Source organism: Rhododendron vialii, chromosome 5a (assembly GCF_030253575.1).
Source record: "Rhododendron vialii isolate Sample 1 chromosome 5a, ASM3025357v1".
In the NCBI taxonomy this organism is placed as follows: Eukaryota; Viridiplantae; Streptophyta; class Magnoliopsida; order Ericales; family Ericaceae; genus Rhododendron; species Rhododendron vialii.
In genome coordinates this window covers 33,785,305-33,797,961 of record NC_080561.1, presented here as the reverse complement: position 1 = coordinate 33,797,961, position 12,657 = coordinate 33,785,305, and the positions used below count along the sequence as shown (strand labels likewise).

General features: G+C 38.8%; 2 protein-coding genes across 2 annotated transcripts; both read left to right on the top strand.

Annotated features, from left to right (window-relative positions):
* The first annotated feature begins 1,952 nt into the window (after window positions 1–1,952).
* LOC131327115 (uncharacterized) lies at window positions 1,953–5,348 on the top strand. The gene is made up of 2 exons (XM_058360126.1): window positions 1,953–2,129; window positions 4,421–5,348. The coding sequence occupies exons 1-2, from the start codon at window positions 1,968–1,970 to the stop codon at window positions 5,153–5,155; spliced, it is 897 nt and encodes a 298-aa protein (XP_058216109.1). The 5' UTR covers window positions 1,953–1,967; the 3' UTR covers window positions 5,156–5,348.
* Window positions 5,349–10,379: 5,031 nt separating this feature from the next.
* LOC131327117 (uncharacterized) lies at window positions 10,380–11,864 on the top strand. Its single transcript, XM_058360128.1, has 2 exons — window positions 10,380–10,570; window positions 10,863–11,864. The coding sequence occupies exon 2, from the start codon at window positions 10,870–10,872 to the stop codon at window positions 11,641–11,643; it is 774 nt and encodes a 257-aa protein (XP_058216111.1). The 5' UTR covers window positions 10,380–10,570; window positions 10,863–10,869; the 3' UTR covers window positions 11,644–11,864.
* Window positions 11,865–12,657: the final 793 nt, after the last annotated feature.

The following is a 12,657-nucleotide window of genomic DNA, read 5'->3' as shown; positions in this document are numbered from 1 at the left end:
AAAAGGCAAAAACAAAAAACATACAATAGTCACGAGTAGGTGTGAAAAGTGACAAGTCATGGGTATTTAATTACTAAATTAAGCTTGACTATTCTATATTTTTTGTTTTTGCATGTTCCTTTGTTTAATACAGAGTAATCTTATTTGGCTACATAGTTATGGGTATTTAATTATTAAATTAAGCTTGATTCCTTATTTAGGGCGGATTTGGATTGAAAAGTTAAGTAATTTTTGTGACTTATTGATTCGTCTTGACGCAAAATTAACAAATGCGTTTTTTTTCTTTTAAATAAAGACAAAAATTAAGTTATTAATTGACTTTTAAAGTCAAATCGAGCCTTAATTTTGTTTATGAGTATAATATTGTGTTTTGCCAAAATGAGCCTTAATCTTGTTTTGCCAATATTCGTGCCAAAATATACATTTTCAGCATTTCCGTTTGTTTTGGATAGAAAGTTAACGGCGGGTGTAAAATTGATGGGTTTTTAAATAGGTCAGGTGTTTTTTTGATAATTTTAAAAGGTCAGGTGCCTATATGTGATTTGTGCAAAAGGTCAGGTGCTATTTTGAAATCTTCCCTACATTTTTTACACTTTTCTACACACAATTCAAACATTGCAATATATTTTTTTAACCTTAACAAAAGTCGAATGGGCCCTTTTTAATATTTACCTCCACAAATTACACAAGCATAGAACTGAGCGGACTGTCAAACATAGAACTCGTGTGCTGTATATGTATAATAACTTCTCTTTTTGTGCTGTATATCAGTTTATGTATACTACTCCAATAGCTTCTCGGTCCCAAATTGGGGGCTAAAGTAATTGTTGCAAGCCAAACTCTTAAAAAATTCTCAAATTCCATTTGAACTCGAACACGTGTAAAAAAAGTGTTGAGATAATACAAAGAATACTCTATTTGACTTGTTTGGCTTGATTAAAACCCACTCCTAGTTAAACCAACGCCCATCAGTATCTAAATTCAAATGCTAATTTGATAAAGGAATTACTCTTATCCTAATCATTACTAGCAATGTACATACCCCAAAATGAGAATCAATTTTAACTTAAACATCTAAAACACGCATTTTGTACACCCGACACTGGATTAACAATCAAAAATCAACACTTGAATTTCCGACATACCCAAAAAATGCTGCTGATTTTACCACTCTCTTTTTTGTTAACGTCACTCCCCTGCAAGTGTATTTTTGGTGATTAACAATCAAAAATCAACACTTGAATTTCCGACGTACCCAAAAAAGGCTATTGATTTAAAAATATACTTGCAGGGAGTGGCGTTAACAAAAAAGGGAGTGACAAAATCATTTCCCCCAGAAAACAACAAAACTATGGGTACCCCATTTGGTACATCAAATGTACATCGCATTCCATGGGACCCACTTGGAGTTACACACAAATAATCGAAGCCGTTCAATATTTTTAAAACACTTTTTTAAGGGTCTTTGTAAAAACAAGATCAACCGGATACCGGTAAAGGCTTGATCGATTCTAAGCCCAATTTGCTCATAGAAAATTGAGTAAATAGTTGATAAGCTCTTATCGATATCTGGATGAACTGTTTTTTTGCACGAACCTTTTCAAAATATTTTAAAAAAATTAAGAGGCTCCGATCATTTATGTGGAACTCCAAAATAGATCCCACAAGATGCGATGTATATTTGGTGTACACCATAGTGGTGTACCCATACAAGGGCTCAAAAAAAGTTCACACTTCAGTCAATTGGGTTTCACTTATACCCAGTAATAAGTTCTGCCCTCGAGTCACAGGTTTAGGAAGTAGGGGTGCGTATTGGGTCAATCCGGATCGTTCATGCTTGACAATAGACGGCTCAAATTGCATCTCAGCTGAACAGATCTCAGCCGTCCATTACTGTTCAGTCTGTTCAGCTGAGAAGCAATCTGAGCTGTTTATTACCGAGCACAGGCTGCCTGGATTGGCCAAACATGCATGCTGTCCCGGACAGCAGGCAGCAGGCAGCAGGCAAATCCACTACAAGAGCTCTTTTACTACAGTCACTAACCCACCCGCTCTGTCCCGTCGGCGAAACAGCTCCGGTGCCGGCGACTGAACTCCGAGCAATCACTCAGCAGCAGCTTCTGACACAGGTATAATCTGATTTTGGAGCTGCTTTCGAAACCCCCTGGAGTTTGTGAAAGTTCTAAATCTAACGCCCTAATTTCTCCAACCTGGGCTAAGTTTTCTTTCACTTTCATCTAAGGGTTTTAAAGTTCGAATCGGAAGCTGAGGTATCCTCACGACAGTCAAAATCAAACGTATCTGCTTTATTTGGGAAATGTATCTGTTTTATTTGGGAATTTCCATCTTGAAGATTTCGTTTTCAGCATGGGTTTCGGCTGACCATTTATTTTGGAAGAACTGTTAAATGTGTAGAAATTTACTATACTCATTTATGATATTTTGGAAGAACGATGTTACATGTGCTGAAATTTACTACTTATTTCTGAATATTTTGAACAATGAGGGCCAATGTTGGTAAAGAAACCTGGTCCTTGGCTACTTTTCTAGTATGGCGATGTTCTAATAGGCTTTGGTTCTTGGCTTTACTTTTTCTAATCCGCAAACAGAAATGTCATTTGCTGTTGGTTTTTTTGAACGGCAAAAGAAAATCGTGAAATTGTTGCAAGACTAATAGGAAAGGGAAACAACAAGTTCAAAGAACAAACTTCTGCCCAAATTCAAGACCCAAACTTACGATTGGCAAGAAGCTAATGGAGAACACCCATATGGGATGGAGTCCACCTGAAAAGGCCGAAGCCGAAACACCTTAGATGAGTCTAATGCTGATTACAAGATGGTATAAAAAAAAAATCTGTACCTATACCAATCTTTTATACTTTCCTCACTTTCGAAATCTTTCCCCTATATTTTTACTACTGATTGCTGAAATTTAGAGGGAGTTTAATATTATGATTCCTCCTTTTAAAATAATTTTAGAATAGTTTTTTAGTTTACTGCTATATAATCGAAATGGGTGAATCCAAATGGATAACTATTTACTATATTACTAGCATTTAGAATTATAAAATATTGCTATAGATACTTCTAGGAAATATAATTGAGAGAGGAATCAAAAGTTGATTCTTACTTCAAAAAGGAAGGTGTTGCCAGGTATTAAAGAATAAAATATATGGTGGTGTTCTATTGTCATAGCCTAATTTTTAAATACTAGTGTTCTATTGTGATTTTACGATTTTGCCCTAAGGTTAATCGTGTTACAGTAAAATCAGATGTAAAACATGAGTTTTGATTAGGGCAAAAATGTAAATCACTTTTGTGACACGGCTTCGAAAACACTTCACACGAAAACACTTCACACCAAAAGTTCCTCTCCCGTTATATATTAGAATAGATTAACAAGTGCCTTTTGTATTATGCATAATTGTACCAGTGGGACTTCTTCTTTTTTTATGTTATATAGACTTGCTAGTTTCCCCTTAAGAGGTTATTCTAGCTTCGTCCTTGCCCAATTGTTTGTGGGATCAACTGTTTTCAACTATTTTTATGGGATCAATCATAATAGTTGGCTTAGCAACAACATGTTTATTGCATCGACTGTTCTTAGTGAAATTATACTCGTTGGTTTGACATCAAAGCTTCTTTTTGTTCTCTTTATGCTCATGTGCTCGGATCTTTGCTGATAAATGAAGATGGCTGGATATGAAATATGATTCCCCCGTACTAAACCCCATGATCAGATGCATTTCCATCATGGTTTCTCGCATCAAAGTCACTCAGCACTTGGGCATATTTTCGTCAGTTAAAAACAATATTTGCCACTCCTATGCCTCATTTTATACTTGAAGTTACCAAGTTTCAGCATGTGCAGTGTAGTTCCTGCACCTAATTGTTTCACCTTAGCAACATTTGTTTTCAATCTTGTACTTGATACCCGTTGATTTGATCTGATACTAATGATAACATTGTTAGAATATCTATGCTACAAGTATCATCAAAATTTCAACCAATTTCATTCTTTTAACTAGTTGAGGAAGAACTTGCAAATTTACAAAATCCAGCGGTTGAATTTTCCATCTCCTAGGAAAAAACATTTTGATCTCCTATTCAAAAAAATTCCCAATTCTCCTTTTGGAGCTTCAAAACTCCTACATAAAGTTCTTGCTTCGAAAATTCAAAATTCCCAATTCTCCTTTTGGAGCCTCTTACTCTTTCATTCTTTCGTATGTTTGTACTTGATAGTAGTTTGATGGCAGTTTAATCACTGCCTAATGTAAGAAGAGAACTTTATCTTGCCTAAGACCAACCAAGTTGTTTGCAAATGCTTGTCCTACACTAGTCTTCTAGGTTGCTGACTCTTGCCTGATTTGGTAGCAATTTCTTAGATGTTAATTTTCGGGGTCCTGGTTTATTTGTACAGGTAATGGCGAGGGCGATTGATTTTGAAACTGAGTTTCCAAAGATTAGTAATAATTACCTTTCCCAAGAACAAAGACATCAATTCTTCGAAAAACTAAAGCAAGTTGTTGTTATTGTAAATACCGAAATACCTGGAATCGCAGGGGGTGCTCCGCCTACTAAGCCAATGGTTCTTCGTGGTGCCGGGCTGATCATAGATAAAAATGGGACAATACTAACTAGTGCGTATTTGGTTCCAGACGACGCACTATCTATACGTGTCCGCCAGGAAGTTGATGAAGACTTTTGGGAAGCCAATAGAGAGGGGAAAATGCCAAAATATGATTTAACTATTCTTGTGCCGAAGAAGAATGTGTGTGCCTTTGACTTTGCTACATTTGACGAGGAAGAAGGATTCGATATTGGGAAGGAGGTGCTTTCTATTTCTCACACAGCCAATTTTATGTACACACTAATGATAGGTCATCTCGCATGCCAGGATCACATGCTTGCGCGAGACGTGGAGGATGACCCAAAGAACGTTGCTCCATTATCGCTCGACGGTGATTTGAAGCTAATGCAGATTAATAATTTTCATGGATGGAATAATGCAATGGGTGCCCCGGTGTTCAGTTCAAGCGGCGGACTTATCGGACTTTCTACTTTTGTCTGGAAGGAGTTCGACTTTGCCGTACATTTAACCGTTCTAAAGGACTTCTACAGATCTTATAAAAAGGGAAAGGGGAAAAAAAAGTGAAACTCCAAGCTTTGTTATAGCTCTATGTTGTATTAGTCTTTTTATCCTACTCTATTCATCTGTTTTGAAAGCTTTGTCATGTTTGACTGTATACTTGTAATGGGGTTTGGGCAAGCGTATCCATGTTTTTTTTGGGTCTGGTTATGGACCTCATGGTTCTTATATATCTATGATTCAAGCATGCTTATTGTTATTGTTATTGCCATCGCTCTTAAACCCTAATTTCGATTTCGTATTCTACTCTATGCATCGAAAATATCCCAATGACCCCATGCACTGGCTAACAGGATTCTGTAGAAAGAGTTTTTTTTTTTTTTCGGGTATGTTTGTTGCTACTAGTTTAATTTCACGTGAGCTGCACGAGGGAATTTTTGTTCGGAATTTTATGAAATATGTTTTGTTGCACACAATAGGCAATTAGTATATGTGGTGAAATGTGAAAAATTAACTTACCTATATATTACAACATTCATGTTTATTTATTAGTCTCTCCGTAACTAACACGGACAATGTAAGACTAGCACGGAGTTTCTAAAATTGGATATTGATATGGAGATTTAGATACACCTTTTAAAATAAGGTTCTGTTTTTGAAGTACCAGTTTCTGCATTTAGAACACTTTCTTTCAGCAGTTCCGCCAATGAGAACTCTGTTTCAGTAGTTTTAAAACCAGTTTCTGCAGTTCAAAAGTAGTAGTTGCAGCAATAAAAATTAAACAAGCTTGAGTCAAGAAGATTACGAGCTTGAATCGAGAAGATATTAGCTTCGAGCTGCTTGTGCGTTCGCTAGCCCTCGGTCCTTTCTTCGACCTGCTTTGTTTTCTCCCGGTGGAAGAAAATATTAGCTTCAAGCTGCTTGCGCATTTGCGTTTGCAACCCTCGGTCCTTTCTTTGCACTGCTTCGTTTGCGGTGGAAGAAGAAGATAAGTGGAGCTGTTTTTCAAGGAGAAGCAGGTCAATCAAACGAGGGGAAGGTATATATGCCTGATTATCAGAGGTCATTTTTCAGCATGAAGAGAATGTTGTTTATACTGCCTGCTGGTTGTTTTTTGCTTTTCACGAGCTTTGGCGTGATGGGTAATGTTCTATTTTTTCTTGAATGCCAACGTTTTAAAATGATTCGGAGGTTCTGGGCCTTTTGACCTACAATTGTAGGTGAGTTCTTGACCTTTATTTGAAAATTATTTTGACTTGCAATTGTAGGTGAGGTTCTATTCCCTTGTGCTCTCATTCTCATTCTTTCTTGTATCTTTATCTTTATTTCTCTTGCATTCCCTCTTTGCCGACGTAAAAAATGCAAAAACAATAGTGAATAGACTCTACGTTGCATTTGAAATAAATAGGTTTTTGGTAAATACAATCAATATTATTTAACTTTTAGTTATCTTGCATTACAATTTACAGCGTTTGTGTCAAGGAGGGAAATCTGAAGAGACTAAAGTTGAATGCTGAATACACTAAAAAGATTAATTTTTTTCCAAACTTTTTTTTGTTTTCAGTGAACTTTAGTTATATTCAGCGTTGTCGGAGCTGCAATCGTTTTAGACCTTCTGATTTTATGCAAAAGTCGAGGCCCCATTTTGTTGGATAGAGACCCCAACCCCGATCACACCTCCAAGCACAAGCACAAAATAACCAAGCACAAACCGATAGACAAACACTTGGGAAAAACTCCTTGTATATATTTACACATATACAACTGAAAAAACATCTCTGAAAGAGCCACAAACCGGCTCTCCACTCTCCCCTCTCCCCTCAGTCCTTCTTCTCTCCCTCATCTGGTGGCTCTCCAACGGAGTATCCGAGCATCACTGAGGAACAGTGCTCACTCTCTCTATGCTCTCACAAGTCACTAGCGCACACAATATCAATAAAAGGAAAACCCTTTTATATGTAAATGTAAAACATGAGAAGAAGAAGCTGGTCCACTAAAGGGGTGGATCCCAACAATCACCCCCTTCAGCCCGAGTGGGTAATCGTCGATCATGCAGCGCTGTCCAGTTGCAATCCCGTCACTCTAGCATCCCCCGTTGAGCTACTCCGTACCTCTAAACCGAGATACAAAACTCTCGAATCCGGGACGTCTTCATCTCTGGCTAGATCTCAATGGCCCATACTGGCATAGCCGCCAATACGCCGCACCCTCTCACCGGGTGCCCAGCTTGGACCCGGGACGTCGAGATAATCAAAATCAATGACTTATTCGTGAAAAACGGAGTTGTATTGGCTTCGAAATCGCGAACAACACCTTGGACCCTTCCTCCAAAGACTCTGAACCGTCTCTGGACCTTTTGACATGGCAAATTTGACCCTTATAACCCGAAACTGACCCCGTTGACCCTTCAAGGGGTCAAACCCAGGGTCCACCTAAACCATTTGATGATGCGGCAGATGATGTGCCACTGACATGGCGCCACCTAGGCTCCAGCACACGCGTGGCACATGCTTACACACGTGTGGCACACACCTGGCATGCCTGAGACTAGATCTCACTAGCGGTCAACGCCAAACTTTGATCAGCGCGTATGGCTTCATCCGGCGTCTTCCAACTAGTTCCGAACTCATCTCGACGAGACGAACAAAATCCCATGATCAAATCTTGTATTTGACCAGTCCTAGTACGAGCCGCCCTTGAACCGCCTCTCCGCCACCATCTGTCGCCATTCAAACAGCTCTCAAGCCTTCCTCCGATGTCAAAACCGGACATTGACACCTCCGATGGACTCGTCTCCATGAGGCGCACAACCCTTACTGGTCCGATCGAGTTTTTAGATGGCTCAAAACTGAACCTAGTTAAGGCAATGCTCTCGTGCTTTCCGATCATGCTGTGTCCGTGCACCTCCGATGTACTTCGAACCTGCAATTGCAACTCTGATACTACTGTTGGGTCGAGACCTCGACCCCGATCACACCTCTAAGCACTAGCACAAAATAACCAAGCACAAATCGAGAGACCAACACTGATAAAAAACTCATTGTATATGTCTACAAACATACAACTGACAAAACCTCTCTGGGAGAGCCACAAATCGTTTCTCCACTCTCCCCTCAGTCCTCACCCTCTCTCCCTCATCCAGTGGCTCTCCGACGGAGTATTTGAGCATCTCTGAGGAGCACTCTTTCTCCAGAAGGAGGAGCCTCACCCAACTCTCTCTCTCTCTCTCTCTCTCTCTCTCTCTCTCTCTCTCTCTCTCTCTCTCTCTCTCTCTCATCGGTAACTAGCACACACACACACAATAAAAGGAAAACCCTTTTATATGTAAATGTAAAGGCCGCTGATTTTGTCACTCCTTTTTTTGTTAATGTCACTCTCTTACAAGTGTATTTTTAGTGCAAAAATGCACTTGCAGGGGAATGACGTTAACAAAAAAGAGAGTGACAAAATCATTTCTCAATATAAAACAAGAGAAAAAGAAACTGGACCAACAAGAGAAAAAGAAACTGGTCCACCGAAGGGGTGGACCCCAATACGTTTTCCATATAATGCAGCTATCTAATACTCCCTCCGTCCCACTTTGTTTCGCCTGTTTCTTTTTTGGAACATCCCAAAAAATTATCTATATCTCACAATCCATAATATTTTTTATGATTTTGAAAATTTTATTTAATAAAATAAATTGAGATCTATCAAACAAGATCCATATTGAATATATAAAATATTATAGATTATGAGATATAGACAATTTTTTACGACGTCCAAAAAAGGAAACAGGCGGAACAAAGTGGGACGGAGGGAGTATAATACAAGGTAACTCTTGGCCTACGAGGTTCGTGGAAGCGTATTAAACCCAGAGGCCTATGGTTCAAATCCAAGGAGGTTTCTTTTGGCCAACTAATTTTATGTTCTTGTTTTCCTTTCTGGATAATGCTCCTTTCGTTCCTATTTAACAATCCTTCGTTCTATTCTAATCGAATAAAAAATAAATTATAATAAAACCTCACACCTGAACACTTCAAGTGCCCACTTGGGCTAGCTAGAGCCCTAGGTCCATAGAGGGTTCATTCTCACAAGTGATCCATGTGCAATAAGTCAGTCTAGGTACCACGAAGTCAACCCCTGCCCAGCACCGGCCGCAGATATGGTGGTGGGGCTCACTTTTTGAAAAAAAAAAATTTGATTTTGTCACTTAATAAACAAGGGAGTGACAAAATTTAGTTGATCAGCAAAAAGATTCCCGAAACTCCAATCCAAACGGAGCAGTGCGGACTATCAAACATAGAACTCGTGTGTTGTATATGTATAATAACTTCTCTCTTTTTGCTGTATATCAGATTATGTATACTACTCCAATAGCTTCTCGGTCCCAAATTGGGGGCTAAAGTAATTGTTGCAAGCCAAAATCTTAAAAAATTCTCAATTTCCATTCGAAGTCGAACACGTGTAAAAAAAATGTTGAGATAAGGCAAACAATACTCTATTTGGCTTGTTTGGCTTAATTAAAACCCACTCCTATTTAAACTAACGCCCATCAGTGTCTAAATTCAAATGCTAATTTGATAAAGGAATTATTTGGGGTGTACATGGTTCAAATTGGTCCGGTTCTCTAGAAAATCAGTAATCGAACCATTTCAAACGGTTCTAAAAAATTCGGAACCAGAACCTAACCAATATATGCATGGAACCTAACCACAAGACCAGTCTGGTTTTGGTTCAGTTTCGGTTCTATCCAATAAGCATCCAAACACTTATTCACAAATATGAACTCATAAAATTAAAAGAAATAGGAAAATAACCTACTGGAAATGAAGGAAGAAAATAAAAGCTTTCCTAATAAATGAAATTTCATCTCTAAATAAATTAAGTTTAGTAAAGAAAAGATTAACCTACCAAATTCAAATACATATTTAATTACACACACATATGTATATCTATATTTATCTTAGTTTTAAACGGTCCGGTTCGGTTCTAACTACGGTTCATTAATTGAGAACCAGTAACCAAACCAAAATTAACGGTTCTTATTTTTTTAGAACCATAACCTGACCGTAGAACCGCAGAACCGGACCAAATAGGACGGTTTGATCCGGGTCGAACCGATTTTACGGTTCGAACGGTTTTCTTGAACATCCCTATAAATTACTCTTATCCTAATCATTACTAGCAATGTACATACCACAAAATGGGAATCAATTTTAACTTAAACATCTAAAACACGCATTTTGTACACCCGACACTGGATTAACAATCAAAAATCAACAACGGGGGTGGGGTGTGGGGAGGGGGAGGGGGAGGAGCTCGAGACCACTGGCGACCCCCATCACCGGCGAGGACCACGACGTATTCACTTCTTGGTTACCACATCCTCTCTCTCTCTCTCTCCCTCTCTCTCCTTGTTTCTTACCGGCGCCGTACAGCTCTCGCGGCCAACCACCAACGTGCACGACTTCAACTTCCATCGTTGCCTACCTTCACTAGGTTTGATCCTTTTTCTCCCTTCCTTTAATTGGGATAATAGATGGCCTTTATGTACATCCTTGTACCCAATTGTATACCTTAATTAGTTCATCCAGCCCTAAAAGAACTAGATGGTCGTTGTAATTAGGGAGATTGTTTTGGGTAAGTTCCCTAATTTCAATAATCGGGTCCTCTAATTGTAGTTATAAGAAACTCTTTGATGATAGGTATGTATGGATAATGTGGACTTAGTAAAGGTTCTCTTATATTCGAAGTAAATTGTTAACAATTCTTTTTTAAATTGCTACCGTAGTTGCATCATGAAGATTGATTTTGAACGCCAGTCTATCGAGAACAGCCGTGAGCGCCTTTCCCCCCAACAAAGGGCAGCATTCTTTCAGAGAATGAAGGGGGTGGTTGTACTAATTGAGACAGTAACAGATGACGGTGAGATAAAACATGGTACGGGGTTTTTTTTCAACTCCAACGGGCTTATCCTGACAGCTGGACATAATGTTCCAGAAAATTGGAATGCAGTTTGTTTCTGGGGAGTTGATGATGATAGTCAGAATGATAAGGAAGCCAATGTAGTTTATGCAAAGTATGACATTGATTTAGCTATCTTGAAGCCAAAAAAAGAATATCATCCTGATTTTGCAACTTTCAGCGAGGGGCCTCTTCACATCGGAACAGAAGTCTTTTTAATTGGTCATCCTAGGGATTTGATGTTTTCCTACATGGTCGGTGAGGTAGCTTTTGAGGACTATAGGCTTTATCGGGATATCTACAAGGGATTTGAGGATGAGCTGTTCAATTTAAAGGGAGACTTGAGAGTAGTGCAAATAAACAACTCTCATGGTTCAACCGGTTTATCCGGAGGCCCAGTTTTTGATTCCCAAGGTAAAGTCGTTGGTGTCATTGCACTCACATTGGATGGCTTTGATTTCGCCATTCACTTCACCACCTTAAAACAGTTCTGTGAACCGTACTATGAAGCACAACATCCTGGGGCTGAGTCTCAAAAAGGGAAGAACAAGAAAGGGTCTCGAGAAAGACAGAACACGAAAGGATCTAAAAGGAGAAAGAAAAAATGATCTGGTATTTTTGGTATGATATTTAATTTGGTAGGGAACAATTGTAATTGAAGTGCATCTATGTTAGTTGCTACAAGGCCCCTCTATGTTAAGTTTCTTTTCTAGACATTGCACCATGGTTTTACCGGTCTTTCTTCTATTTTGTTCCGATATGATATCCGTTTTATGTAGTCTTTTGGTGCAATCTTTTACAATCAAATGTTAACTATTTCCTTTTGTTATTTTGAATGGTGGATTGATTTCTTTTTGTTTAACTTTTTTTTTCCTCCTGCTCTTGGGTAAAATTAGAAAACTTCATGGATAGATAGAAACCTTGTGTGAATTTCTTTAGACATAGACCACATCTTTGATAATTTGGAGAGATCATAGGAGAAGAAGACGGCTGTTACTTTGGTGGTTCGTCCACCTTATGTTGCTTTGACAATTTTGCTCTGGCGTTTCATCCAAGTTTCAATTTGATTTCGTCTTGTCTCGGATGTTTACAAACCCCCAACAAGTGAGGGCATCTTTGGAGCTGGTCAATGATGTGCTGGGGGCAACTCCAAAATGACCAAGTTTCGTGTGCTGTTGGAATTCCGTGTGATAAGCCTCCTCATAGACTTCATGTTAGAAGGAGACAAGTAGGTTATTCTTTCCATGGCTTGTTCTTAATGTGTATGGCCAAACTGAAAGTTTTACCTTTGCAGCCCACATTCCTTTATATCAGTACCTGTGTCTTTGGCGAATCAAGATCTTTTTGAGTACTTAAGGCTTGCTAGCCTTGCTTACTTAAGGAGTCATTGGTGCTCTGGTGTAGGTGCTTCATCCTGCTGATATTGTTTTCGCACGTCATGACTATTCCTGTTCATTTACAGCATACATAGCAGAGGGATACCATAATCATCAGAGGTGCATAAATGTAAGGATTCCCTAGTAAATTGTTTCGAACAGATTCGAAAGGATATTTTTTGCTTTTTTCTGTTTCTTTGGGCACAATGTAAAACGACGTATGCATCTCATACGGGAGTAAATAGA

What these genes read in the sequence shown, in the direction of transcription:
- LOC131327115 (XM_058360126.1), top strand. Translation starts at nt 1,968, where the DNA reads ATGCATGCTGTCCCGGACAGCAGGCAGCAGGCAGCAGGCAAATCCACT. An exon ending in AGCAGCAGCTTCTGACACAG is followed by an intron (nt 2,130 to 4,420) that starts GTATAATCTGAT and finishes TTATTTGTACAG; the next exon opens with GTAATGGCGAGGGCGATTGA.
- LOC131327117 (XM_058360128.1), top strand. Translation starts at nt 10,870, where the DNA reads ATGAAGATTGATTTTGAACGCCAGTCTATCGAGAACAGCCGTGAGCGC.